This window comes from Equus quagga, chromosome 9, assembly GCF_021613505.1.
Source record: "Equus quagga isolate Etosha38 chromosome 9, UCLA_HA_Equagga_1.0, whole genome shotgun sequence".
Lineage (NCBI taxonomy): Eukaryota > Metazoa > Chordata > Mammalia > Perissodactyla > Equidae > Equus > Equus quagga.
Genome location: NC_060275.1, coordinates 108992597 through 109019643, shown reverse-complemented (window position 1 = coordinate 109019643; position 27047 = coordinate 108992597). Strand labels below are relative to the sequence as shown.

At 44.7% G+C, this 27047-nt stretch overlaps 1 protein-coding gene across 1 annotated transcript in view; it reads left to right on the top strand.

The window, feature by feature from the left end:
• The first annotated feature begins 1762 nt into the window (after positions 1–1762).
• The window catches only part of OTULIN (OTU deubiquitinase with linear linkage specificity), a 34138-nt gene continuing 8853 nt past the window's right edge, over positions 1763–27047 (top strand). The window contains exons 1-5 of the mRNA XM_046671155.1: positions 1763–2044; positions 10036–10112; positions 16055–16149; positions 19072–19215; positions 25223–25348. Of these exons, the coding sequence (XP_046527111.1) occupies positions 1884–2044; positions 10036–10112; positions 16055–16149; positions 19072–19215; positions 25223–25348 (603 nt within the window). The 5' untranslated portion in view covers positions 1763–1883. The remainder of the gene's footprint in view (positions 2045–10035; positions 10113–16054; positions 16150–19071; positions 19216–25222; positions 25349–27047) is intronic.

Sequence of the window (27047 nt, the reverse complement as noted above, 5' to 3'; positions counted from 1 at the left end):
CAGGAAAAGACATACCCACCAACTAATGAAACAAACTATTAAGCTTTTCCCAACCCCTTGAGGTAAAATGTTGTATCTAGAATGTCTGCTTAATGAGAATTTTATTCTCTCGGTTCTGGAGGTTAGATATCTGAAATTAATTTGTCAGAATGGCCATGCTTCTTCTGAGCGCTCTTTGGAATAATCTTTCCTTGTCTTTTCCTAGCTACCAGTGGCTCCTGGCATTTCTTGGCTTATAGTTAGACCACTCCAATCTCTGCCTCCATCTTCACATGCCCTTAGTTCACTTGTGTCTATATGTCTCTGCATCCTCTCCTCTTATAAGGACACCAGTCATGAGATTTATGGCCCACTGTAATCCAGCATGAGCTCATCTTAAATGATTACCTCTGCAAAGAACTTATTTCCAAATAAGGTCACGCTGAAGTTCCAGGTGGACATGAATTTTGGGGGGACCCACTATAATCCCACATGCTTAATATCCATAAGAAGTATAACTTGTATATTCTTTTGTATGATCTGAATTTTTTTAGCATGTGTATTTACTACTTTTTCAAATAAAATTAAACGGAAAAAAACTCCCCATAGTTCCTTGCCTTAAAATGCAAATATTCCTTCCATCCAGTTTCTCCCTTTGATGCCCATTACTATTTAGTCTCCCTATGCTGGTCTCCTTTGGACTCTTGTCCTTTTCCTATCTTTAACTACGGACAAGGTGATCTTTCAGAATAATCTTCTCCTTCCAATCGTTCAATGAGCATCAAGCATAAGCTCCCTGGTTAGCCAAAGGTGGCTTTTCATGATCTGGTCTCCAGCATCCTTCTTCCAGTTTCATCTTTCAATAAAATCCCCTGCTACCTTCCTGTTCTGCCCCTGAACTACTTGCAGGTCTCTCAACGGTCGATGTCATTCCCTTCCTCCATACCTTGGTCCTGCAAGCTTTGCTTGAGTAAAGGCCCTTGCACCCATGACTGCTGCTCATCTTTAGATCTACTCTTTTATTCTCTCCCTAGAGAGGAAACATGATGCCTTCTGATCTTTGAAGTATGTTAATATTTTGCCTTTGCTCTTGTTCCTCTCACATCAAATTTCCTATTTGAAAGAAGACAGTCCAAGAACACACACTGCCGCTGTCGAGTAGAAACAGTTGGCCCTTCTCACCCCGCCGGAGGGGAGGGACCGTAACTCCCAACCCTGGAGCCACAAGCCTGAGCCCACACGGAAGGTCAGAGCCCCCGGGCTTGGGGGCGGGGGGCGGAGGGGCGGGGGGGCGGAGGGGCGGGGGGGGGGGGGGGGGGGGAACGGAACTGCCCCTCGGGGAAAGCCAGGCAAACCGCACACCACTCAGCCTGCCCACATCCCTGGCGTGAAGCTCGAGGAAACCCCTGCGGGGTGGGAGTGGAGGGCGACGCTCGCAAGCCCAGAGAGACACTGCCAGGCGCCCAGACACGTTGGCGCCCTTCACAGCCCAGGCGAGCCTTCCCGCTCCCGCTCTCCGAGGACGCGTACCACCGCTCCTTCAGGGTTTCCCCTCCTTCTACCCACCCAGCCTGCCAGAGACTTCTGTAGAGGGAAGAGCTTGCGGGCGGCACGTGGAAGCAGAGCATGCGCAGTGGCAGCGCCGCGCTGTCCGCTCCCCTGGCCGGCGGCTCAGTCCGCGCAGGCGCAGGCGTAGGGGCCGCGGACTCCCCGCCCTCCCGGGCCCTGCCCCCTCGCCGCGGGTCAGAGGCCGCGAGGCGGGCGGCGGTGACGCGCGCGGAAGCGCTCTGGGTACCCTCGGAAGCCGGCTGGCAGCAGAGCGGCGGCGGCGGCCACAGCCGGGCGCCCCGACTGGAGGGGCCCCGGGTCCCCCAGAGGCGGCTGAACCTCTGCGGCGGGGGACCATGCCGCAGCCCGTCGCGTGGCCGGGCGCGAGCTGCGCTGAGAAGCCGGCGCGGGAGGCGGGAGCGGCGTCTCCGGGCCCCGCAAGAGCCGCGGCGCGGGAGGGCGGGAAGGCGGCGGCCGCCGGGCAGCCGCGGGCCGCGATGCGGTGCCCGGCCGAGCAGTGAGTCGCGGGGCGAGGGCCCGGCGCGGTGGGGGCGGGCGGGGGCGCTGCGCTCGGTCCCCGCGGGCGGGCTGGGGGTGGGGTGGGCTGGGCAGTAGCCGCCGAGGGCCCGGCACCCTCGGTTCTCAGGAAGGTCTTCGGCGGCGGGGAGAAATTTGGAGACTCTTGTATCCAGTGTCCGAGTACAGCTGTTTTTCCGGGGGGCCCCTCTTACAATTCGGGTCGCCCAGTGTCCCCCCACCCCCAGTTTTTGACATCTACATAACTCTGAAGTTAAAGCTGCAGAAACTTGAGAAACAAACTCGAAAGGCGTGTTGTTTTATAATTCACTCCTGGTAGATCTTTTCTCCAAGCTGGTGCGGGAGGAAATAAGGTTGTCCCTGTCACAGCCGCAGGAAAACTGAGCCACGCGACGTGTTTGTTCTTGGAGGGCAAGTCGCCGCTTGATGAGCGTCCCACTTGTTGGACAGACTTTGGACGGAGTCCGACCCCGTTCTCTTTTGCCCTTTAACGGCTTAGCTAGATATCCCCACCCCCGTTTATTTTTAAGTAAGAAAGCCAGTTAGATCAGTTTCTTACCAAACTGTAAAGAAAGGGCATAAATCGGAAGCGTTTCTAGTTTCTGCAAGGGTCTGGGGGTAGAGGTGGAAGCAGGATAAAAACTTGAAGGCTGAAACTCTTCTACACTTTCAAGTTCTAGTCACATATAATTGCCTTTGGAATTCCGAAATTGAGGAAAAGACTCAGATAACTAAGTTTGACAGATAGCTTATTTGGCCCGAAAGCTGAATTTTAAAGAGTGTTCAAATGCACTTTTTTTTTTTTTTTGCGTTTCCTAAAAAGGGTCCTTGGCTGGCCTGTTATGCAAATAGTGTAGTATTTTAATAACTATCATTTGCATAGTTCTTTACCGTGGGCTTTGACATTCTCATTTATTGAGTTATTGAGTTATTGGGTTAAAGGCTGCTGGGGAAAATTTGGAGTAGGAAGTCTGACACTGCTTCCCCCCGGGAGTGAGTCAGGTAATCTAGGTGAGTGAAGCTGGCCGGAAGTAAACCCTGAGTTCCTGGAGAGTGGGTACTTCTCTCTTGGGGGCAGGGTCTAGCTAAGTTCCAACCTATAGATGCTGGATTTTCTGTATTTAAACAATCCAGATATCCTGACTTTTGTATGAAATGTCCTGATTTTTAAATAGTAGCATTTTATTTAATTTATTTTTTTGGTGAGAAGATTCACTCTGAGCTAACATCTTTTGCCAATCCTACTGTTTTTTTTTTTTGCTTGAGTAACATTAGCCCTTAGCTAACATCTGTACCAGTCTTCTATTTTGTATAGAGTGATGATGAGTGGAATAGGTCTGTGCCCGGATCCGAATCTGGAAACCTGGGCCGCTGAAGCAGAGCACGCAGAACTTTAACCACTTGGCCACCCAGCTGGCCCCTATTTTATTCTTTACTTGAAACCACTGTGCAGGCCCACATGTGAGCTGATGTGACCAGTGGCTGCAATTTTGCTCCTTAGGTTCAAGACCGATCTCAGTCTCGGCAGTGGGGTCTTTTGCCTCTGCCCCTCCACAGCCCATGCTGGTTCCTAACTACTGCTGCCAGCTTGTCTGCTGCTACCTCTCTTGGGCCCTGGTGGTCAGAGCTGTGGCCCCGCCTAGTGGGCCTGGCCCTCAGATGCTGCTCCTCAGCCTCGGCATGAGCAGTTTCATGCCCCCTGGGAGATGCAGAAACTTTGAAGCCAGAGCCATGTTCCCCAAAGTACCCATAGTTAGTTGGCAAGTTTTTCTGCTGGATGTGGTTCCCAGAGTCTGAGCACCTGGCGAAGTGGGTCATGGTGTAGAAGGAGCACTCTTTCCTGATGAAAAGGTCTCGTGGCATGGGTACGTCTTCTCTCTACTGTCAGTAGAATTACAGACTTAGAGTTGAAAGGAATCTAAAACCAGCCTGGGTTTGTCATTATATACATTAGGGAACTGAGTTGCAGATTCATAGGTGCAGCTTGGTCAGGGAGGCACAGGGAGTAGGTTTCAGGCCAGGTTCCCTGCCTGGGTCAGAACTTCCGCCATCTCTTTCTCGCTGCCTCAGCAAACCCAGCCAGAGGGATGTGATTTATAATGATGGCAAACTTCAGATTTTTTTTTCTGGAATAGATGTTCCAGTTTGCGGTTTATTAAGCAGCTTAATTTCTTTTTCTTCCTGTTTTTGTTGTCTTTGATGATTTCATTCTCCTTTAACTCTTGTAAGAGAACAAGGAGGGGTGAGGGAAAGGAGGTCACTTAACTTGAGATGTCACCTTCTGAACATCACATCTTATGTTTGGGGCTTTCTTGCCTATCGTGTGGGCAGTAGGGCTATTTCTCTTTGCTCTATGATATTTCCTTAAGGGTTAGAGAGATGTACTGCATCATATAAACATTGCTTATTATATGGTTTACAATATAATATGTGCACATCAGTTCTTACGTGGTGATATACGCAGCCTCATAGTTGGGTGTAGATTTAAATAGTGTAATGTCTGAATTAGGACCTAATAGTTTTTAAGTCCTGTGTTTTTCTGTCATTGGAGCCAAGTCCCTTCTTCCCATCCAAAGAATTGGGTTTGTCCTGCAGAGGAATTGAGTAAAATATTTGCACCTGGAAATACGAAACACTATAAAACTGCAGATATTTTGAGATATCCTGCAGAGTCATTTTTAATACTTTCCCTGGACAGTAATTATGAATGCACATCATAGCGCAACTTTTGCAGCCATTATACATCGGGGATGTGAGTCTTTGGAGAGTGCAGTGAATAGGGGAAGGGATGGCTCATTTCCTAGGCAGTACTGTAGGATACTCATTCCTTTTGACTGAGCTCGCTGCATTTCTCAGGGGAGAGAAATAGTGGTGAAGAAAGACAAAAACCACATGTATAAGCTGCTTTCTAAATCTCCTTCTTCCCTCATCTCTTTCCTCCCTTCCTTTCTCCCTCCTTTCCTCCCTCCCTCCTTCTCTCCCTCTCGTCCTCCCCCCCCACCTCCAGCTCATCCTTCCTTTAGCTCATCTGAGAGCTGTGGTTGGCTGGCATCCCCTGGACAGGCCCTAGGGATGGCTCACAAGATGACTTAGGACCCATTTGAAGAAGTCTTAGGTCAGACCAGATTTAGTGACTGTTTTTAAAACTTTGTCCCTGCTCCTATCAGCAGGTCTCCTCTGCTCTATCCCTTGCTCACCCTGCCCCTGCTTTTGAAACGTATGCTGTGTCCACTCTTGCCCTTAGCTAAGCTAATCTGCGCTGCAGTTCTTGAGGACCAAGATGGTCCTGGGACACGGTTTCTGCTTAGGGAGTTGAGAAGTGAGACTACTCCCTGGCCCTTCCCTGTCTGCCTTATGGTGGGATAGGGTTTCAATGTGGGATCCATAGGCTCTGTTGGATGGATCATATGTCTGTGAACCCCTTTGAAACTGAAGGCAAAATATTATGTATATTTGTGTTTTTCTGGATTGAGGTTCTGATGAAAGCTGTGGGTTCTCAAAAGGGCTTTGAACAACAACAGATTGTTAAGCCACTGTTCTTGGATGTGCTCAATATACTATTGAGTGAATGTGTTTTCCCACCCACCTCCTACCTTAGCAGCTCCTGGGGGGGATGTTTGGTGGGGTAACAGCCACTCCCTCCTGCTGCTTCCCCCACCTGGATATAGAGCCTGCTTCACGTCCAGAGCTGGGATGTCTGAGAATCAAACCTCACTGTCGAGGGGGTCTGGATTGTCCCCAGATACCTCTGGAAGTCACGTGGAGTAGCATGAGCCAGTCACGGAAAGTCCACTTGCAGAAGGGAGGCGGAATTTTGGCCTGGGTGCCGGTACTTTCCCGCATTTGATGTGTTGTTCACCCATCTCTGCAACTGCTCAGGGGTGGAGAAAGACTGGGTTGAGTGGTCTTTGCTTTTCCTGTGCCTGTGTGGGAAGGTGCCTTGGTGTCACAGTGGTTAACACTGTCTCACCAACACTGCCTGGGCCATTAGTCTTCTAGAACAGGGCAAGTGAAGCACGAGCTGCAGCGTTCATGTCCAGAGAGCTAGACAAAGTCCTAGTCAGTGTAGCTTTTTTAGACAACTGAGAAGAACTTGGTGCAAAGGTTCATAATGGTGAGTGATTAAAATGCTGTCTAGTTAACTGCATATACGTCAGCATTGACTTATTTTATATTTCATGTTTACTTGTATCAGAAATTGAAAAATTGGCTTCACAGAAATGTCTTCTGCTTCACTGAGCTCTGTATTTTTAGCTCATAGCTTTTGTTCTTGGGAATAGTACAATTTTGTCTATATGTAGTAAGCGTTTTTTAATTAGGCTTTCAAAAATGTATTGGTACGCAGGTCTTTGAACAGAACAAGAGGAAAGTTATAATTTAGTATGCAATATCATGTAACTTAGTGATGTATATTGCCTTAATATTAAGAATAAAATGCATCATTTCTAGCTTAGTAGACAGTAGGAACTTGAAAATAACATTATGGTGCTAAACTAAGAATTTTCTAAGTAGGAATTATTGGCATTTTGGTTTTAAAATTTAACTCTACTTTGTAATTGACTGTGACTCATGTACCATGGTCCCCAAGAAATCGAGTCACATTTAAGACTTTGTCTTACTTTTCTTTACTACTTTTCTAGTTATCTGTATGTTTTCTAGAAGGAAACTTTTTGCTGTGGTGATCATTTGAGTGTTTGGGCTTCAGTGGCCTCTTTTGTGCCAAATGGTGGGTACTCCCGCTCTCACTCCACCTTGACACACACAAAAGATTGCTAAATTTCTGGAACAGTTCAGCATCGATGATTTTATCTTATCATGTTATGTCCCTTTTCCTTTCATTATCTTGTCTTCCCGTAACAAAAATTGAAACCTTTAGCTATTTCAGATTCCCAACTTTAAATATAATTTTATTTTGTTGTTAGTTTCAGCTTTAATATTTTGATACTTTAAAAAGTTCAAGCAAGAGTCTATTGAGTGAAATATTTTCTTAAATAAAATTATTTTTATTTTTCTTGCTTTCACGCATCTCTTTCTCTTTTCAGTTGATTGTCCTTATGTCAGACGAATATTTCATTTTGGCTGTTAAATATCTGCTTTTCTGACCATATTGATTGAGCTTTATTGCTTAAACTTGAAACTTATCCTCTTTCCAAGGAAATACAGCGTTAGGATCATTTTTAAGGTGATGTTTAAAGACCATAATAGAGTTTCCTTGGTGGCCTTGGAAAGTTAGCAAATGTCTTTGGTTACGTGTCCTTGGTAGCCATGGAAGTTAGTGAACGTTTGTGCACAGGACCCGAATGAAACTGGGTTGTGGCTAGAAGAATTTGAATGTGCTCTGGGCCCCCCGTCATCGATTTCTGCTTTGTTTCTTTGATGTATTTTGAATCACTGCTTTTTATTTCCAATATTCTCACTTTCTGTTTCTGTCTTCCCTTTGAGTTTAGTTCTGCTGTTGATTTCTTTCCATTCCTCTCCTGCTGGCCTCTGTGAGAATTTGTATTTGCAGCTGGACTGAGAGATGCTCATTGAGGAAACCTTGTCTGGGCACTGGTGGTGTGGTTGCATTTTGGTTATTTTGTAGATAAAAAAGGAAGAGGACGAAAGTGGAGCCAAATGTGCATGCAGCACAGCCACAGAATGCACGTGAAGTCGAATTTTTAATGACAAACAGATTCATAGTCTGTTCGAACTAAGAACTGGTAGAGGAGCCAGGACGATCCTATAGATGTTGTCCAGTCTTTTCATGTTGAGGATGAGAAAATAGGCTAAGACTAGGGAAGCGGGTGGCCCGAAGATGTGCTTCTGATAAGCTATTATGAAACTGATTCACTTACATGCCTGTTCTATAGGATCTGAGTTTCTCTCCTGTTTGATAAAGTTAGGAATGAGGCCAAGAGATATCATTAAATTAGTGAAAGAAGAACTAACACATTTAGTCACTTTTTATTTTAGGTGTTTGATGTGTTGTTCCTGCGAGTCTGGTTGCTGTTTGCTTTTAACTCTGGCCCAGGCTTCGTGGGTGACATCACACCTTTTACTTGAAATCTCACTGGAGCAGAGCACATGGAAAGTACCTTTTCCCTAATATGTCCCCTCAACTCCACAGCATTCAAAAAATAGGCACCCACACACTGTCACCTTTATTTAGGGAGAAAAAAAGGAACAAAAAATTATCATCGGGCGAATTGTTTATTAATAGTCTGCACCAATGGATATAGTATGAGAATTAATAAGAATAGCTAACTTTTTTGAGTGCCAGGTGTTAACGTGCATCTGTTTTCACAAGAATCTTTTGAGGTGAGTACTCTTACTGTCCTTTTTACAGGTGGTTAAATTTAGGCACTGAGAGATGTAGTTACTTTAGTTCCACGGTCATATGTACAGCTAATAAGGCTGGGGTGGGGAGTGGTTAAACCCTGACATTTGAACTCCGGGGTTCCACGCCAGCCATGGCCCTCTATAGCAGGGTGTCTTGGGCAGTGAGCCATTCAGGCAGAAGGAATAGGGAAAGCCAGTCACAGGGGTAAAAGTGCAGGCTAGTGTTGATCAAGTGTTTGGACTGGTGTGGGTGTGTGTAGGGAGATTGTGGGATGTGGGCTAGAGTGGTGGGCTAGGTCCAGATTGGACTTCCCTGCTATTTTGGGATCCATTCAATGGGGTAGGGCAGGTGGGTGTGTTAGATTCCCACCTCGGTCTGTGTCTCAGCACATCCCTTCTTCATCTATCTCACTAGCCCTCTCCCCGATTCCTCTTTTCCCCCGGCTGTGCTAGGCCATGTACTTGTAGTGGGGGTGCTAAGGGAATTGGGAATGGGAGTATCTCAGTCATTCACTTAATTCCGTATTTTTTTACTGACCTTATTAACTCCTCCGTCCTGTGTTCTGTTGTGCCTGGAGCCTCCCTTCTTGTGTGAGGTGGGGGTGTGCTGTCATGGGGAGGGAGGGAGTATAGGGAATTGAAAGTCTGATTACCCCTTATGTGTACGTCAGCCAGTTTTCTCGTTTTCAGCTCTGGGTATCTCCTGTACCCTCTGAGGTAGTAGGCACCTCCAGTTCCCAAGCCTTTCTGGGGTTGTGGTGGGTGTGCTGGCTTCCCTTCCGGCAGATGCCCCCCGCCGGCTTTCCTGTCCTCCATTGTTTACTTTTGGACTGTTTGGGCTTTCCTATGTCTTGTAGTTTCAGCGAAGATAGAGTTGGCATTTCTGTTTCCCATCATTGTCATGTTGCGGTGTATCTTGAGGTATCTTAAAACCAGAAGTCCTGTTCTCTATCCTTGTCTAGCATCCAGTGATGTTTGCTCCTTTTCTAGTACTTAGTAGGCTCTTGTTAGTTCACTAAATGAAACTGGAGACTCTTTAGAACTATTATAGAAGTACCATGTCAGTGGTTGTGGCAGCAGTTGAAGTATGTGGGTCAGTGGGGATGTGCTCACCAGAACATGAGTGGCTGCTGGAATACGGGGTCAGGGAGCGGGAGGAGACTTGTTAGTTTTGAAGACTTAAAATAATTAATGCTCTCCTATCCTTGTTTTTAGGGTAGCTGATGTAAAAATTTTCTTGCAACAAACTAAAGTTGGTGGTTGACCTGTGCTCCCGTATAAATACTTTTATTAGCACTATGTCTCTTCTTGGGACTTGCTAGAATCATGTCAGGGCTTCACTGATACCATACTAAGATGCTTACATATGTAGTTGAGGCATTAATAGATGTTAAAACTGAAATGGCTTCGTGCCATGCAGCAAGTGGAGTATGTAAAATGTCTCATTTAAAGTAAGAAACTCTGAAGTGGAATGATAGAAAGTGAGCATCTAAGATATAAGACCCATATTTTATCAGATTTTCATCATGTAATATGAAAAAAATCAAACTTTTAGTGTCCTGTAAATTTTTTAAGCAGCTGCATATTGTGATAGGAGGGAAAATGTCAGTGCAACAAATTTTTGAAATGTCTAATTTGGTGTGATTTCAGCGAGGAGGACATGTATCGTGACGCGGATGAAATAGAAAAGGAGAAAGAATTACTTATACATGAAAGAGGGTCATCAGGTATGTTCAGAATTGTTTTCTTTATGGAGTTCTTACTGTTTATATTGAAAATGTGGTTAAATTGGTATATCCATTTCATAAAGTAATTGAGATGTACTTCCTAGGAAACATTCTTATGCATGTGGTCTTACCTACATTTGCTCATTCATTTTGCTGAAGTACGTCTGGGGAAGACTGTTTCCTAAGGTTTTAAAATTTAAATGCGCATAGTCTCCCTGCGTTCTTTACCTTCGTGTCATTTTTGCAGCTGTGAGAATTATTTAATCTCTTGACACCACCATCTCTCAGTTCTCGATTTTCTTATATTCTTAGGAAGGAGAGTTTGGACTAAAATGCATTTTTCTTTTCAAGTGGAAGGACTTACTGAGAAGTTGGCTGTGTGTCTTTGCATGCAGATGGCCATGTGAATTTGATTGAGGGAGAACAATCATGGGGTCAATAGTGCTAATTCTCTCATCGTTTCCTGATTTTGTGTCCATGTTTCTGCTCAGTCATGCCTGCTCTTCTCACTTCCACCAGGACCCATCGTGGGGGGCAAGGCATTACTCCATTCTCCTGCCTGTGGCTGGCTGGCAAAGCTGTGTGGGGAGGTGCCTCCTTACTTCCCTGGCTAGCCTCGTGCAGGAGCTGAGTGGGGATGCTCCAATTTGGGGATATGCCATAGATGATTCACAAGTGGCATTTTCTCTCTCATTACCCATGTAATGCGCATGTTCTACTGGTTTGTTTTGAGAACTAGCTTCTGTTTACTTTATGATTAACAAGAGTACTATCATACGTGTAATTAGGAACAAATGATACTGAGTGGGGCTTTTGATAATAACTTTCGAGTCTTCCTCACAAGGAATTGGAGGAACTCTTTCTTTGGTAGCCGTAGGAGATGTTCTTTGTAGTGGTCCGATCAAGTGTGTTCCTGGGCCACACTGTTCCAGTCCTCCATAACACTTCAGAGGATGCGCTGTCTCTCCTGCTGCATTACTGCTGAGGTTGCACAGAATTCACTCAGGATGCAGTTCTTATTGGTCATATTCCTGAGGAGAAGGTTCTTCTTCGGCAGTTGTGGATGCCTGCTGCGTTTGCAGAGCCCTTTTGCTCCCCCTCTCACCCTGCAGGCTCTCTGTTGGGATTCCTCTGTCTGCCAGTGTAGCCCTCTGCAGGCGTTTTAGCTTTTCAGTGGGCCTTGTCACTTCCAGCTTTCACCTGAGGTTAAGATGAATCCCTCACACTCCTGCTTGCATCTCAGTCCTTCTGAGTTCGTTGCCCTTCCTGAAATAACATCCTTCGGAAGTGCCTCTTTAAGGGGTGGAACTTCCAGGTGGGAAGCTGTTTGTTTGAAAATTTCTTTATCTCACTTTCTTTCTTGGATAACTCCAGATGAATACTTGTTTTCTCTAATCTTTTTGAAGGTTTGTTCCAGTGTCTTCTGATTTCTGGTGGAGTTGAACATACTGCAGTCAGACCAATCCTCAGTGGATAATCTGTCTTTTCCCTCTGTCTTCTCTTTGTCTTCAATGTTCTGGAGTTTCTCCCGGTGTCTCTTAAGTATGGATTTGTTTTTTTTATTTTTGTGTTTTTTTGAGAAAGATTAGCCCTGAGCGTTAAAACTGCTGCCCATCCTTCTCTTTTAACTGAGGAAGACTGGCCCTGAGCTAACATCTGTGCCCGTCTTCTTCTACTTTATATGTAGGATGCCTGCCATAGCATGGCTTGCCAGCTGGTGCCATGTCTGCACCCGGGATCTGAACCTGCGAACCGCTGGCCGCTGAAGTGGAACGTGCGAACTTAACTGCTGTGCCACCGGGCCGGCCCCAGATGTTTTTTTAAAAACGTATTGCTTGAGATTTTTTTTTCAAATTCTTGGATGCCTAGTTTTGATCAATTTGGGAGAATTCTTAGCCATTGTCTTTTTGAAAATTGCCTTTTTCCTAGTCTCTCTATTTACTCCTTCTACCCTCTGAGTAGCTGTTGGCTGGCTCTCATTCAGGTCAGCCAGGGCTCTCAGTTACTCATCCTTTCGTACATATTTTTTATCTTGTAGTCTCTGTTGCATTCTGAACAATTTCTTCAGATCTATTTTTCTCTTTCTTTTTTGGAAAAGTCCTGTTTTCCCTCCAAATTTGCTATTCTTTTTTGATAGTTTATTGCTCTTTGCTCATGTTTTGTATTCCTTCTTTTAAGTATTTTAAACATACTCTTCTGGGTCTGATAATTTCATTCCCTGAAAATCCTGGCAAGTCTGATTATACCATTGCTATTTTTCTTATTTCTTGTTTCTTCAAAATCTGAATTGTAAGCTCAGCTTTTGTGTATCTGTGTGGGGCTTGTGCAGTCTGGCTCGACTGTGAGAGAATTTGGCCTTGTTTCTGCCAGGCACCCGGGGCGTCACATACTTTGGGCCACTTTATGTTCATTTCTAGACGTAAGTTTCCAGGGTCTTGTGGCTAGTCTGAATTCATGCCCTGTCCGTGTCTGACAGCTGGCCTGTGGTTATGAAATCTCAGGGGTGACTTCCTCTCCCCACAAGCCAGAGCCCAGACCAAGGCAGAAAGTTTTCTCATGCTTTCTCTTTGTTAGAGAAAAGGGGTTTTTCACTGAGCCCAGAGGTCAGCAAACTGTGGCTCCCTGGTCAAATTTGACACTTCACCTGGTTTGTAAATAAAGTTTTACTGAAACTTCCTTGTTTACGTATCATCCATGGTGGCTTTCATGCATGGTAAAGTTGAGTAGTTGTGACAGAAACCTCATGGTCTTCAAAGCCTATCTCGCTTACTCTCTGGCCTATTACAGAAAAAGTTCACGATTCTTGCCCCAGCCCATCCTCTGATTGAGAGTCCCAGCTCTCTGGAGGGGGTTCACTTTTAACTTCCCATCTTCCGAGAGTCTCAATCCTTGTCTTTGTCACCACATGGTGGTTAAGGACCAGATCGCTTGGTGATTTTAGTTCCTCCTTACCACTCTGGTTTCCAGCTTTCCTGTTCGGGTTTTGTTTTTTTGCCATTAGAAATGTTCTTTCCTGGAAACAATAATCAGAGTCTGTGTCATTTGCCATTAAACAAAGAAAGAACCTATTGTGTCTTCTAAGCTGCTTGAGGTCAGGCACTGCCTGGCCTGCGCCTCCAGCTCCTGGCCTAGGGGATGGCGAGCAATGGCAGTTGGAGCCCTCCGTCCAAAGAATAGCAGCAGGATGGGAAGTAAAGCATCATTTTGATGCCAGCAGCTGTGCAAGTCCCCACTTCCCCACCCTCATGGTCTCGCTCTGGCCTCTGATTGAGCACAGGTTGTGGCCTGTGGCTTGGTCTCTTGGCCAGGTGAGGCCCCCTGCCTCCTACCCTTAGTCAGGGTGTGGGCCTGCCCCGCCCTGTCCAAGGGCCAGGTCTTATCTTGGTGTGTGTAGGACTGAGGACTGGAATGCGGAGTGCAAGCGAGGAGAGCAGGAACTTTAACCAGGGAGGCCCTTCCTGAGCTGGAAGCGTGCTCTGCCTGGTGGGAGAACATGGCACAATAAATGTCCTCCACTCTGGACGTTTGTAGTTCCTTATGCTTTGTGGGGAGGTGAGTGGAAAGGCAGAGACAAGGGAACTCTTCCCTCCACTAAGTAGACTGTCAAAAAGTGTTTGTTGAATTTAAGCAGTGATGAGGCTTTATTTGATGATTGGCTGTACAGCATTGGTATTTTTGGTCTCTGAATATTAGGCTTCAGGGATCTGTTTCTTTCTTTCTTTCTTTTTTTTTGGTGAGGAAGACTGGCCTTGAATTAACATCTGTTGCCTATCTTCCTCTTTTTGCTTGAGGAAGATTGTCACTGAGCTAACATCTGTGCCAGTCTTCCTCTATTCTGTATGTAGGACGCCACCTCAGCATGGTTTGATAATTGGTACGTAGGTCCACACCTGGGATCTGAACCTGCAAACCCCAGGCTGCCTAAGCTGAGTGCATGAACTTAACCACTACGCCATCTGGGCAGCCCCCCTGTTTCACTTTTAAGCCATTCCTGGCTTGTGCTGCAGCTAAATGTGTCTGTGTTATTTGTATATGTGTTATTTTCCCTTTTATATATAAGGTTTATTTTCTTTATAAAAGGCTTCATGGTGAGATATTAAAAAATAGACAGTTCTGTTTTGCATTAAAAAAAGAATTGATTTACTAGACTGCAAGAAGGGCTTAGGGACTCCTCTTGTGCTCCTTGGTCAATCATTCCAGCATCCATCACACCCTGGCCCGGAAATGCCTGTTGTCTTTTCCTCTCCAGTAGTCTGTAAACCCACTGAGCACAGAATCTGGGTCTTTGATGCGTTCGTATCCCCAGCTCCCAGCTAAATGCTTGACACATATTAGACACTCAGCAGATATTTGTTGAATTGAGCTGATTCTAACTTTTTTTTTTTTAAAGACTGGCACCTGAGCTAACAACTGTTGCCAATCTTTTTTTAATTTATTTTCTTATTTTCTGCTTTTTCTTCCCAAATCCCCCCAGTACATAGTTGTATATATTTTAGTTGTGGGTTCTTCTAGTTGTGGCATGTGGGACACTGCGTTAGCGTGGCCTAATGAGCAGTGCCATGTCCACACCCAGGATCCGAACTGGCGAAACCCTGGGCTGCCAAAGCGGAGCGCACGAACTTAACCACTCCGCCACAGGGCTGGCCCCCTGATTATAACATTTTTATTTTAGGTACAACTTCCTTCAGAGTAAATATGTTGTAAGGTACTTCTGTGTTTATATCCTAATTCCTTTGCTAATGTTTACTTCTTCAATAATTTAAAAAGGAAGTCAAAATATGCCTGAGAATTTCCCCCTTTCTTCCTGAAACACACAGACATACACACGTGCGTGCATATGTGATATCACAAAGTCAACTCCAGACCTCATATGTTAAGCACAGAAAATCTAAAGGCCGTTCTTTTACTGTGATTTGATCATAAGTTGTATTTTTAATTTTGGGGGATGTGTCATTAGAGTCAAATGAGGTCTGTTGTCCAACTTACATTGAGAGCTCTGTTTCTGGCTTATTATCAACAACTTATAGCCTTTTGGGATCAGGGCAGGATATAAATAAAAAGACAATTAAATATAGTTTTTGTTATAGAGGTGTTATCTCTCTTTATAACGGATGTAAAAAACAAATTACACATCAGATGTATTTTCTTGTAGCTCAGACTGTTGCATCTTTAATTGATTAGAACAGTATTCATGGATGTCTGTGGCAGTGCAGTTGCAGGTGCTGAGAACACAGCCAAGAAATAAAGCAAGCTCCTGCCCTCAAGGAGCTCATGCTTCACTCTGTGTGTAGGAGGCTGTGTGTGTGTTGGGGGGCATGGGGGTAGAAAAAGGAATATGTCAGGTGTTCATCAGTGCCAAGGAGAAAAACAAACAGTATAAGGGAAATAGAGTGAAGGGGTGTGTGTGACATTATGATGGAGGGGTGTCAGAGATGAGCAGAGATTTGTCTGGAGTGAGGGAGCAGGTACCTGAGGAAGAGCCAGGTGTGTTGAAGGAGTGCAGAGGAGGCTGCAGGTGAGGCAGGAGCCATCAGTGAGGGAGTTGTGGGAGCTGAGGCCAGAGAGACAGTGAGGGGCCAAGGCAGGGGGCCCTCGCAGGTTGTAAAAATATCTATTCCACTCTGAGTGAGATGGGAGGCCCCTGGAGCTCTGAGAGCCTGGAAGTGATGGGTATTGTCTGACTTACGTTTTAAATGCATCACTCTGGCTGCATGTGGAGAATGGTCAGTAGGGTGTGGTGACAAGGGAGACCCATCAGGAGACCTTTCTTGATTGTCTAGGAGCGAGGTGATGTGGTCTGGACCAGGTGGTAGGCAGTCGGGGGAGATCCTGGATTTTTTTGAAATGAGGTGAGAAAGACAGTAACTCCCAAGTAAAGCAGTATTGTTATTCTGATTATGCTTTGTTTCATCACTACCTCCCCTTTTTTTGTTCTTTAACAGAACTCAGATTAAGTGTAGCTCCTGAAATGGATATCATGGACTACTGCAAAAAAGAATGGAGGGGAAATACACAAAAAGCAACATGTATGAAAAAGGTATGATGCCTAGATGCACAATATTTCAAGTCTTTCAAATAGTCTATAAGTAACTGTTAAGTACTTATTTAATATATTCTTTTATGATTTTAGATGTTAAGTTATGACAACTTTTAGACTATGTAAATATTGGTGTTCTAATTTTAGAGCTGAGGAAACAGGCTCTAGATATAAGGGACTTACTTCGTCACAGTGTTAATATAGAATCAGCATCAGTTGTATAATGAGCTGATTTCTTTGAAAAACACGTAAATGACTTTGTGCCGTTTAGAGTTGGGCCAGCCATTTGTAGTCCTTTTGGGGTCTTTTGGGAATGCTCTTCTGGCCTGGTGAGGTAAAAGCCTCAGAAGTCATACCTCCTGCTGTCCCCACCTGCGTTTGGTTTCCTACCCTCCAGTCCTAGGGGCCTGGCCCCTCCTGCACTCCGTATGTGGAGGGATCTGGAACTGCTCCCTTCATTTCACAGGTCCCAGGAGCTGCCCCTTCCCAGTCCCATTGCATAGATTGGTGACCCTAAGTATTCTCAACGCCGTGGGATGTTGGGGATTCCCATGACGTCCTGTTGTGACTGCGATGGGGCTGGGTCACTGCTCAGGTCAGACTCCTTGACCCACTCCCACTGCACAGCTTGTTGAGCAGCATACCATTGGTTCCCTCTTGAATGTACCATGAATTCAACATTTCCTTAGTGGTTTGAACCATGTGAAATTGCTACTATTTGACTATTTCTAAGCTACAAAAATGGCAGTTTCAACCTAACGCTTCCACCACCTCTTGTAACCTTTGGGTTATATCCTTTGCTCATTTTCCTCTTGGGATTGTTTACATTATGAATTTGAATGCACTTCTTGTATATTAGAGATATTGCCCTGCCACATTTGATAGAACTATCTTTGTAAATTTTTTGTTTAGAACTGTATTGTTGGGGATTTAAAGTTCTTAAATATTTGAATACTCTTGTTCTTTTCCTCAGAGCTTGTTTTTGTAGAAAATACTGTGCATCCTTCAGCAGGCCCCTCAGCTTCCTGTGCCAGCCCTGAGATGAGCTGACTTTACTCAGATTGTAGCTGCCACTTTTAAAGCTCTGAGAGCAAACGTCAGCTCTGCTGTCTGCAGGTCTGGACTGCAGACTCTCTGTGGCTCAGGCTCTTGTTGGAGAACTCAATCACGAAATACCTGGGACTCTCGATTTCCTGCTAGAGGTTAAGAATGTTTAGGTTTGTGAGGCTGTCTGCTGAATGTGGCCACTCAGATTATTTGACAACTTCCAGCCCTGTGTCAAGATAACCAGAAGGCCAGATATTTGCCCCGTGTTTTCTCATCTTCTCCAGAAATGCTTTCACTGATAATTTTATTTTATGACCTCAGAATCTTTAAAGGACCTAACAGTTTATACCTTAAGGTCTATAACTCAAGATATCTGTGAAGTTATCCAAATGTCCCATACTTTGGAACTCTTGCTGAAGTCACTCCTCTGTGATTTTAGTTCAAGGGAAAGATTTGACCCTGTAGTTGGACTTTTCTGTGACCAAATAATCAAAAGTGCATCAGTTAGAAAAGCATCACATCAGGACCCATAGCCATAATTAGAGCATCTTGGAGCTTGGTAACAGCTTGGATCTCAGTTCTTTTTCAGTCCTTGTTTGTCTAAGTGTCTATTTTTGTTTTGGATATTCTTTTGGAAGTAAGTGTGTATAAATCCGAATTTAATTAAAAAGTTTGATTCACCTCTGAAATAGCACGAGTAATTTCTGCATTTGCCAAGGGGCAGTTGCTGTTGAACTAGTCCCCGTGAGAATTCGGGGGTGGAAGGGGTCCACCACAGGAAAGAGGTGCACATTTGTAGGCCTGAGTCTGCTTGATGGGCCCTCATGTGTTGTGTTGGTTGGACCATTAAATAAAAATGTGACTCAAAATTTTATTATTGGAAAGAAGTACTTTCATATCCGCTTAGAATGTCATCCTGTGACAACTAATAATGAGGGTCCAGTGCTTGGACACAGGATGACTATAAATGTCCACCCCACAATGAGAGTGACGGCCTTTCCTGGGTGTAAGTGCAGGGTAGGGAGCAGGGTTTCGAGTGACTGTCAAGAAGGAGTAGGATGAGCAAAAGGACCCACAGGAGTCGGGTGAGTGAGATGGGGGAAGCAGTGAAGTCCAGACCAAGGCCTGAGCAGCGTCCAGCCAGAGAAATTAGGCATGTGGGCTGCCTGCGGACCAGGTCACTAGGATGTTATGGTGTCCTTTTTTGGGGTGTGCTTCAAAATGCTCCATTTGGATGGCTGTTTTTGAGTGACTGAGCATGTCACTGAACATTTTCATTTCCTCGTTTCACTTCCAGGCTGAATAAGAATGACACTTAAATCCACTTTTTGGAAAAGTCTAGCAGAATTATCCAGACTCCTCCTAGCATGTAGACTTTGTTATATACCATTGGAAAGTTGGGATTTTGGGGTATTTTTTAAAAATATGGAGATGCAAACTTAGTGTATCTCTCTTTTCTTATCTCTTCATTAAGCACTTTAGGATCAGTTTAAACACAGATTTAACTCTTTAGAATGTTTATCAGTAAATGAATCTTACAACAATTGCTGAGAAAGGAATATATAACTCCAGCTTTGGGGGTGGCTGATGTTTTAATGATACTTGGTGTATTATTTTATATGCTCTAGTGTGTTGTGTCTGCTCCATATACTGATATTTGGTATAATACTTCTGTATTTCATAGTTTTGTATTTTAACATTCATTAATTTCTTTTGATTATTCAAAAAGGAATTAGAGTATCTTATGTGAGGCACAGTCAGTCTTGTTTCTATTCTTCCGGTGGTCAGGGGCATGTTTTTTCCCCAAGAAGAAAACTCTCTTCACTATCCGAAGTCAGTAATGACCATTTTGAATTCTTTGATGCTTTCATCTAGGGCTATGAGGAGGTGTCTCAGAAATTCACCTCGATAAGGCGAGTCCGTGGAGACAATTACTGTGCACTGAGGGCCACACTCTTCCAGGCCATGAGCCAGCCGGCGGCGCTGCCCCCCTGGCTGCAGGACCCGGAGCTCACGCTGGTACGCTGCTGCTGCAGGTTTGAGTCCGCACCGTTTCCACTCGTTTCTGTGAGGAAGACTTCCCTTTCCTGTCTCTGCTGTGTGCTGGTACAGTCTGCTGTATGATGTCAGTATGTGGGTTTATTTGGTTTTGTGTGGTTGGGATGATTTTGCATAGTACAGTGACAAAAAATGATTGTTATTTCCCTGAAAAGGAACCTGATAAAATTTATTTGAACAATTCAGCTGAATTAGAGAGCAGGTTGTTAGTTTGTAAAAAGTACTTAGGAGCAGCTTGACTTCAGTTTTGGTATCTGTATTAAGTGGGCTGTGTGTTGTACTGTCTGAGAACCTGCTGGGGTTGTGGAATGCACATTCTGTAGTTCCAGCTCCAAATCAAGAAACTAGCACCCTGTGCTTAGTGTTAGGAGGATTGGCTTAGGAGACAGCTGAACAGCAACACCAGAAGAAAGGTGACTAGTGTCACCCTGGGAGAGGCTTCCTGGGGAGGTGAGGGTCAGGGCCTGTGTCCCATGTGTGGCCCTCATTAGTGTTTTAAATCTGCAGTGTGGTAGTGCCACCCCAGGAAGTCACGAGTCTGTGTGTCGTGTGTCCACGACACGCATCAGATGAGGTTGGATGATAGAATTTCCCAAAAGAGTTTGGTGGACAGGAATGATTGATCAGAACTGACAGTATGACAGTAATTGGAAGAAAATCGGAAGTCCTGTGCTTATATTTATAAAAAAGCAAAAAAGGAAAAACAAAACCCAAAGTGCCAGCTGTGGGAGATCTGCCTTACCAGCAACTTATGAGGAAAAAAAAAAAGACATCAGGATTTTAGGTAATTGCAAGCCCTGTATGAGCCCGCGTGACATGTGGTGGCTGGCGGTGCTAACGAAGCCCTGTTTCAAAAGGAATGCTGCTAAAACTCAGGCAGTGACAGTCCTGTCTTGAGCTGGGCTCATCAGATCCCGTCTCGAGGACCGAGTGCAGCTCTGTGCCTGTATCCTCAGTGCAGAGGGGAGGGTGACCAAGATGATTCATCTGTTTTGGGAACAGTTGAAGGAGTCGAGGTATTTGTTTACAATAGGGAGACTTTTAGAGGAGACTGGTTGCCAGCTAAGCTAGTTAGAGGTCCGAGTGGATGAGGGCTCACACGCCCTTAAAGGGCAAATCCAGGACCCGTGGGTGGAGGATGCTAGCTGTCTGTCCTGTGATTGTCCGTTTTATAAACCGATATAAAGTTAGTGTACCTGTATAAACTGTCTAAATGATAGCTATGAAAGAGATTTTCTTCTAAGCAAAAATGTGTCATCTTAAGCAGATTTCTCAGTATTAATTTATTTTTTTAATATAGAGGCAAAGAAATTGATACACTAGGCTGCTTTTTTCTTTGCAAATCATGGCATTTATTAGTAGTGAAATATTTCAGAATTATTGATCAGTCGACAGAAGCGTGTCTCTGGATCCAGGACTCTGCTAGAAAAAGCGAACATGAGTGATTTTCACTTGGTTGGCTTTTTACTTTTACTTCTGTGTTTGACAACCATACCTTAATTTATAGATTGTGACATAAAATCCTCCTCAATTTTAGGCTGAGTTTTCTGTTAAGCCTTTTCCTTTAAGGGGCTATTTAGGTTTAGGGACTTAATTGACATAATGAATTTGAAATTTTATACTTTCCAAGGAATTCTGGTGCAAGTAGCGTTCTACATAATTAAGCATATAAAATGTATGCCATGAGAGTAAAGCACAATGTCCCTTTTATTTTACCAGCAGGACACCTTTGGTAAGATCATCTGCTGTAACAAAAATAGTCTAGGTCGATTGTGCTGGGTTTCTGATCATTATTGGAATATGGTGCATGTATGAGCTATGGGGCTTTAAGGTCTTAAATTCCATTTGAGCCATGTGAAAATAGTTTTTAAGTTCTCTTTCCAATTTCTTCCCTTTTTTGTGTCCCCTTTTTTGTGTCTATCAGCTAAAAATATAGTTTTTCTCTTGGGAGCATAATCTAATTAGTTGGTCACAATGGTATTATTTTTGTCATCTAACCTTTATTGAATGCCAAGAGACCACGTCAAAGAGAAAAAGCTCATCATACCTGTCTGTGAGTTTAGTATTTAAGTTTATTAAACTTTGGTTCTGTTAAATATGGACTGAAGAAGTGACTTCATTGTTTTCTTGCTTTCATCCAACTGGAAGACTTGTCCTTGTGTTGACTTGCCAGATCCCAGCAACTGACCTTGGTTTGATGAGTTTCTTTTCACTACCTGTTCTATTGTGTCACTTCTGAGGCTTGAGCCAGTGACAGGCGCAGCACGTGTTTCTGATTTGAGGTGCTGGCGCAGGAAGGGGCACACAGATTGGTTGGTTGGGCTTGCCCACGCTGTCTTTTCACTGCCTCCTAGTTGTCCCTCACGCCTTTCTGTGGATGCCTTTCCGTTCCTCTTCTCCCTCCACCAGTCTTCCCTCGGAACGTCTGCTCTGGCTGGGGCCTCGTTGAGTGAGCAAGTGGGTGGCGCAGCGTGACTGGAAGAAGTCGGGATGGAACCAGGTGTGCAGACAGAGGGGTGGTGAGGCCGGCAGAGTCTAGCAGTGCATCTGATAGTGGTGGGGTGCCTGGGCCACCTCACCTGGGAAGTGAGTCCCTCCGTCTCCAGATACTACTTGTGTAACTGTAATAAGTAAACATTTTAATACTTGTTTGTTAACATACATGCTTAAGACAGGCGGATCAAGTGATACTTAAATAACTATTGCTGCAAAACAAGAAAATCTTACAGGAGTTTTGGTATGAAACTCAGTGTGCCCACTTTCTACCTGTCTTCCTGATATATCAGAGTATCTTGTATCCTGTCATATTAAGTAAAACTCTGCTTGCTGTTAGAACTTGGTATAAATTATTTGTGTTAAAAATGGGGTAGGCTTGCCATTAAAAATACTTGGACCAGACCCACAATAGCCTTTTGACAATGGATGTGTCTCAGGTTACCTTGCTCCTTGTCTTTCTGAAATGTTGAGGGTCTCTTCTGACCACTGCCTCGTGTCCAATGACAGTCCTATGTCCTGGTCAGTTCATGGCACAAACATCCTTGGTTACTGTGTCCATGGGGCCTTTAAAAGCCCTGAGAGCACTGACCACTTCTGGGGACACAAAAAGGCTGGCTCAGCAGGCAGGTGGAGGGTGTCTAGTCTCAGCACTATTAGGGTCTCCTGAATTGCACAGGCTCTAGAGTAGCCCACCTCTTCAGCTGTGGGGATCGCACAGGTCCTGGGACATCTAAGTTTGTGTGTGAATCTGTAGACCCAGAACCAGCCTCAACCCAAGGCCTGCAGGCCCCATGCTGTGTGAAACTAGTCCCTTGACCTCAGTTTGCATTTCATCAAGAACTGGGGTGAGCCCAGAGAAGCCGTATTTTGTTACTGAGGGACATGCACATTTTAGCTAGCTGTACCTGCTTCCATTTGCAGATTGAGAGATGTTCTCTGTAGCATTTGCCGTGTTCCCTCTCTCCTGGAACATACTTGGTTTCAGGATATGAAAGGCACCCAGGAGAGCTAGACTCAGAGGCCCTCTCTTTAATCTGAACTCAGTGGAAGAGAGCCGAGACTGCTTTCTGCCGGTGCTCAGCTCCCCTGCCCTTGCTCTGTTCCCAGTCTGGGAGATTGAGCTTTGCCCTCACTGTCCCTCTGGCACTTCAGCCTCCCTTCACCTGCTGTTGCCCTGCCTGGGCTCCTTGTGTTGGTTCCTGCTTCTGCCCAGGTCCCAGTCACAGTGTTTGACTGCAGTCAGATCATCTGACCCTGGCCCCAACCTTGGAGGTCCCTTGGTCTGGTAGTGCTTAAACTTGGACAGTGCCTGGGTCCCTGAAAGGCGGTGTCCTTCAAGGCAGGGGTCCTTTGGTTTCCCAGCTCGCTAAGTTTTAAAATGTCTCTGAATGGATGGGGCCCATGACAGTGTTTGCTTAGAGTGTGATAGACTGTATCAAAACTCATTTTATGAGTTAGTTTTTGGATTGGCATACTTTTGTTATTTTGCTATCCCTTAATCTTGCTGGCGATTTCAAGAATTATAGAGACTAGCAGATAAAATGCACTGCTTTTACAGTTCAGTCACAGATGAAATTATACCTAAGCTAATTACCTACTTTATTCTTAGATATTTCCCATCATTGTTTCTTGTTTACATCTTGTTTCTTGCTCATATCCCCCTTATTCTAACAGAAGTCCAGTCTCTGCGTGCTTAGTAGAAAAGAAAGGCTATTGCTATGTGTTCTGAGTTATGACCCCTGGAAGCATTGAAAGTTATATTCACTTTTTTCTTATGAGTAAATAATTCCAACTCTATTATTCTTTCCTCATAGTTTCTTTTTCACACCTAGTTTTTTGGACTCTTTCTCGAGGCTCTCCACATCTTCCAGAAGTATACATCCCTGAGCTGGATAATTATCCTAGCAACAGTTTGGCCAATACATGGAAGGAACAAGGAAACGGACTTTTATTTAGATTTCCCTCTGTGTAGTGAGACCTTTGGGGTCTCCTGAGTGAGTCACTTGGGTGTTGTGCCTGCCTTTCAGACACCTGCACACAATGTCCCATGGTGCTCAGCTGCCCTTCACCCAGGTTCCCAGCTCACATGTGGGGAGCCACTGTTTTCTGCTCAGTTGCCCTTCTTTGTGCCCAGTTGTGATTTCAGCTTGTGGCCACTTGAGGGCATTTTAGGTTCTCGTGATAAACCTGAGAACCTAATTGAAGGTTTGCAGCAGAACTGGCCACATGTTGCTGAAATGCAGGACAGTGTGGTCATGGAGCTGGGCAGCTCTTGAAAAGGAGGTCATTTGTCGTCATCATAAGATGAGGGGAACCCACCCTCCCCGCCCAGTGAGTGAGTGTAGATCGCCATCACTGTGGTCAGCTGAAGAGGAATTTCCATCCCTATTGTGGTTTTGTTTTTTGCAGAGATAAAACCACCTTCGTTTCACGTGATTGCTGTAGATTGAGAAGGTAAAACTAGAATTACCGTTCAGGAAAGAGTCTTAGATTCCAGGAGAACTGAACATACGGCCTCATTTAAAACTGTATTTATAATTGTTAAGCTCAGGTGCCACGTAGGAGGTTGTAGGAATTAATTATTCTTTAATGATCTTCTGACTTGGAGGTAAACTTTTTTTTTTCCTTTCTAAATTTTATAGCTGTGAAGTGACATGCTTGTGCCCAGCCTAATTATATGGATTTTCTCCTGACACACCCAAGATTCTTGGGAGAGTCTGAGTTCCTATGCTGTCATCCATCAAGTTGTGTCCCAGCTTGCCTTTCAGACTCCACATTCTGTTGATGATGAGGGGAAAGCAAAATAACAAATGCTCCAGGAAAAAACAGAAAGTAGGCAAAGTAGTAGTTCAGCTGTCACTTCTTTAATGAGCTAGGCTGACACAGCTGCCTTAGCCCCTGCTGCCCAGTCTCAGTTGTATTTTTTATCTTACTGTGTTGATTAAGCAGTTAAAGTAGATACAGTGTTATTTCTTGGAATATTAAAAGTTTGAGGGTGTGTGTTAATATCAGAAATTAGGTTTTATTTTCCTAATCAGGAGAGCAGCAGGTTTTTACTGTATCCTGGACCATCTCACATGCCCCGAAGCGCCTTCCAGAGTCATGCATTCGGGAGTGGGAAGGACGCTGCCCGGGTAGTTCATGTGAAGACGCGGTGTGGATACTTCTCAGCGTACCCTGACAGTGCTGTGTAGTGTTCCTGGTGTGGTTGAAGCCCAGCAAAGCAGAGTGTGCCCTTGTAGCTCATCCCAAACCACCATTTCACCCTGGCAGCCCTCCTCAGGGTGGAACTTTCTGAGTTCCTGACCTCCAGATTGAGGTCCTCCATCCTGAACCCACACAACAGATTTATAGGGATTAATTCTGGAAGTGCAGGTTGGTTTTGTAGGCTTCATGGCTTCTTAGAGCTTGGATTGTGTGATGCACTTTCTGGAATGTTAACATTCTTTATTTCTCTTTTCTTATGCTCTAGTTACCAGAAAAACTCATAAGCAAGTACAACTGGATCAAGCAGTGGAAACTTGGACTGAAATTTGAGGGGAAGAGCGAGAACCTGGTTGATAAAATTAAGGAGTCCCTCACTCTGCTAAGGAAGAAGGTGTGGAACGTGTAGTTCTTCTCTGCTAAGTGCGAAGCTCTCACTCCTGGTTGCCCAGCAGACCACTTCTCAGTCCTCACCCAGTGGATTAGCAAATGCTCTGGGCTGGTTTTGTGGCAAAATCATTTTAAATGAGCACGACTCTTGCTGTGAGGTCTTGGGTAAAGTGGAGAATTATCAGTATGGTATATTCTTGGAGGAGGTGATGTGTTTCATGGATTGTTTTAACTTTCTTGAAAGGAAACCATAACGAGTTTCGTCTTTGTTCTAAGTCACCCTGACAAGTTTCAGGGATATCATTCAGTCCATATTTCTTAGAGTGTTATCAGTGACATGAATTCACGTTTTTTAGATTCTTCCCAATTGTCTCCCTGTTTTACAGTTCTCTCCGTATTTATTAGACTTGTTTTCTTTTCTGATGATTGCGCAGTGAGTCGGCTTAGTAACTTGTGTTGTGAAAACTCTCCTGAGGGTTTCTCTGACACAGATTGTAGGCAGAACTCTGTCTGCTGATTCTCACTGATTTGGTTATTAAAATACTCCTTTCTGTGGCTTTCCACGGTCTCCTGTGGTTTGGATGTCCTGCCTGCACGCTGGCCCACACTGACCACTAGACTGCTTGCCTTGAACAGCTTGAAGCTCTCCTCACCAGGAACCCTGAGTCGAGGGCCTGTTGATTGCTCCAGGCTTTGTAGATGGAGGAGGAGGGTGGGTAAGGAGGCTTCGGACATCGGCTTTCAAGATTCCTTCTAGCGCTTCCCCCACTTGTTGATATGTTTACTTGAATATGGTCTGCCACCCTGTTTAGACTTTCAGCTCCATGAGACTGTCCTGTTCATTCCTTTACACCCAGTGCTGAGCACCAAGCCTCACACATAAGAGGCATGGGGTAAATATTTTGTTGAATGAATGAACTGAGGGCTCTGACTTCCTGGAACCTAGTTTTTATTTAGAAATGTAAAAAGTGTTTACTGGAAAATGCGCAATCAAAGGAAGATTGCCGTTAAAGACATGGGAGCAAGAGAGGGGAAGAGGGATTCTGTTGTCGTTGCCTGTTGGAGCAGAGCACAGGCTGTGTGGGGCCTGGGGGCCTGCGCTCACCCAGGCCCTGGTTAGTGGAGGGTCGAGGGCAGGGCTCCGGCCCTGTGGGGGTGAACAGGAAGGCTCTTCAGCTCAGCCGCTGGTGACGATTTCCTTTTTCTCCCTTTTAAGTTCTTGTGAAATTGCAATTTTTGCATTTTTAGGTGTGTCTGCTGTAACTAGAGCCTCATTTTTTGGAATGTTTAAGTGATTTGAATTTACAATGACATTAAAATTATTCATTGATAATCTGAGCCAGCATTATTATCACTTCCCATGTGCCAGGCTGTACACTAAAAGTTTCAGGCATTATTTAATTCTCACAACCACCAAGTTGTTGCCGTGGTTATCCCTGTTTTACAGATGAGGAAACTAAGGCCCAGAGCATGCTTAATGCCCTGCAAAAGCCACCACCTGCTTGGTGCTGAGGCTTTCATTCCAATCTGACTCTCTGACTCTGGAACCATGCTCTTGACTGCCAACTTGATCTACTTCTGGAAAATATGAGATGTTCTAGCTTTCAACCCAAATATTGGAGAGAATCCTGTGGTGCTGTCATTATCATTAAAATACACTCTTGAATTTAAAATTTTAATGGTTTTTCAGGGGAACAGTAGTT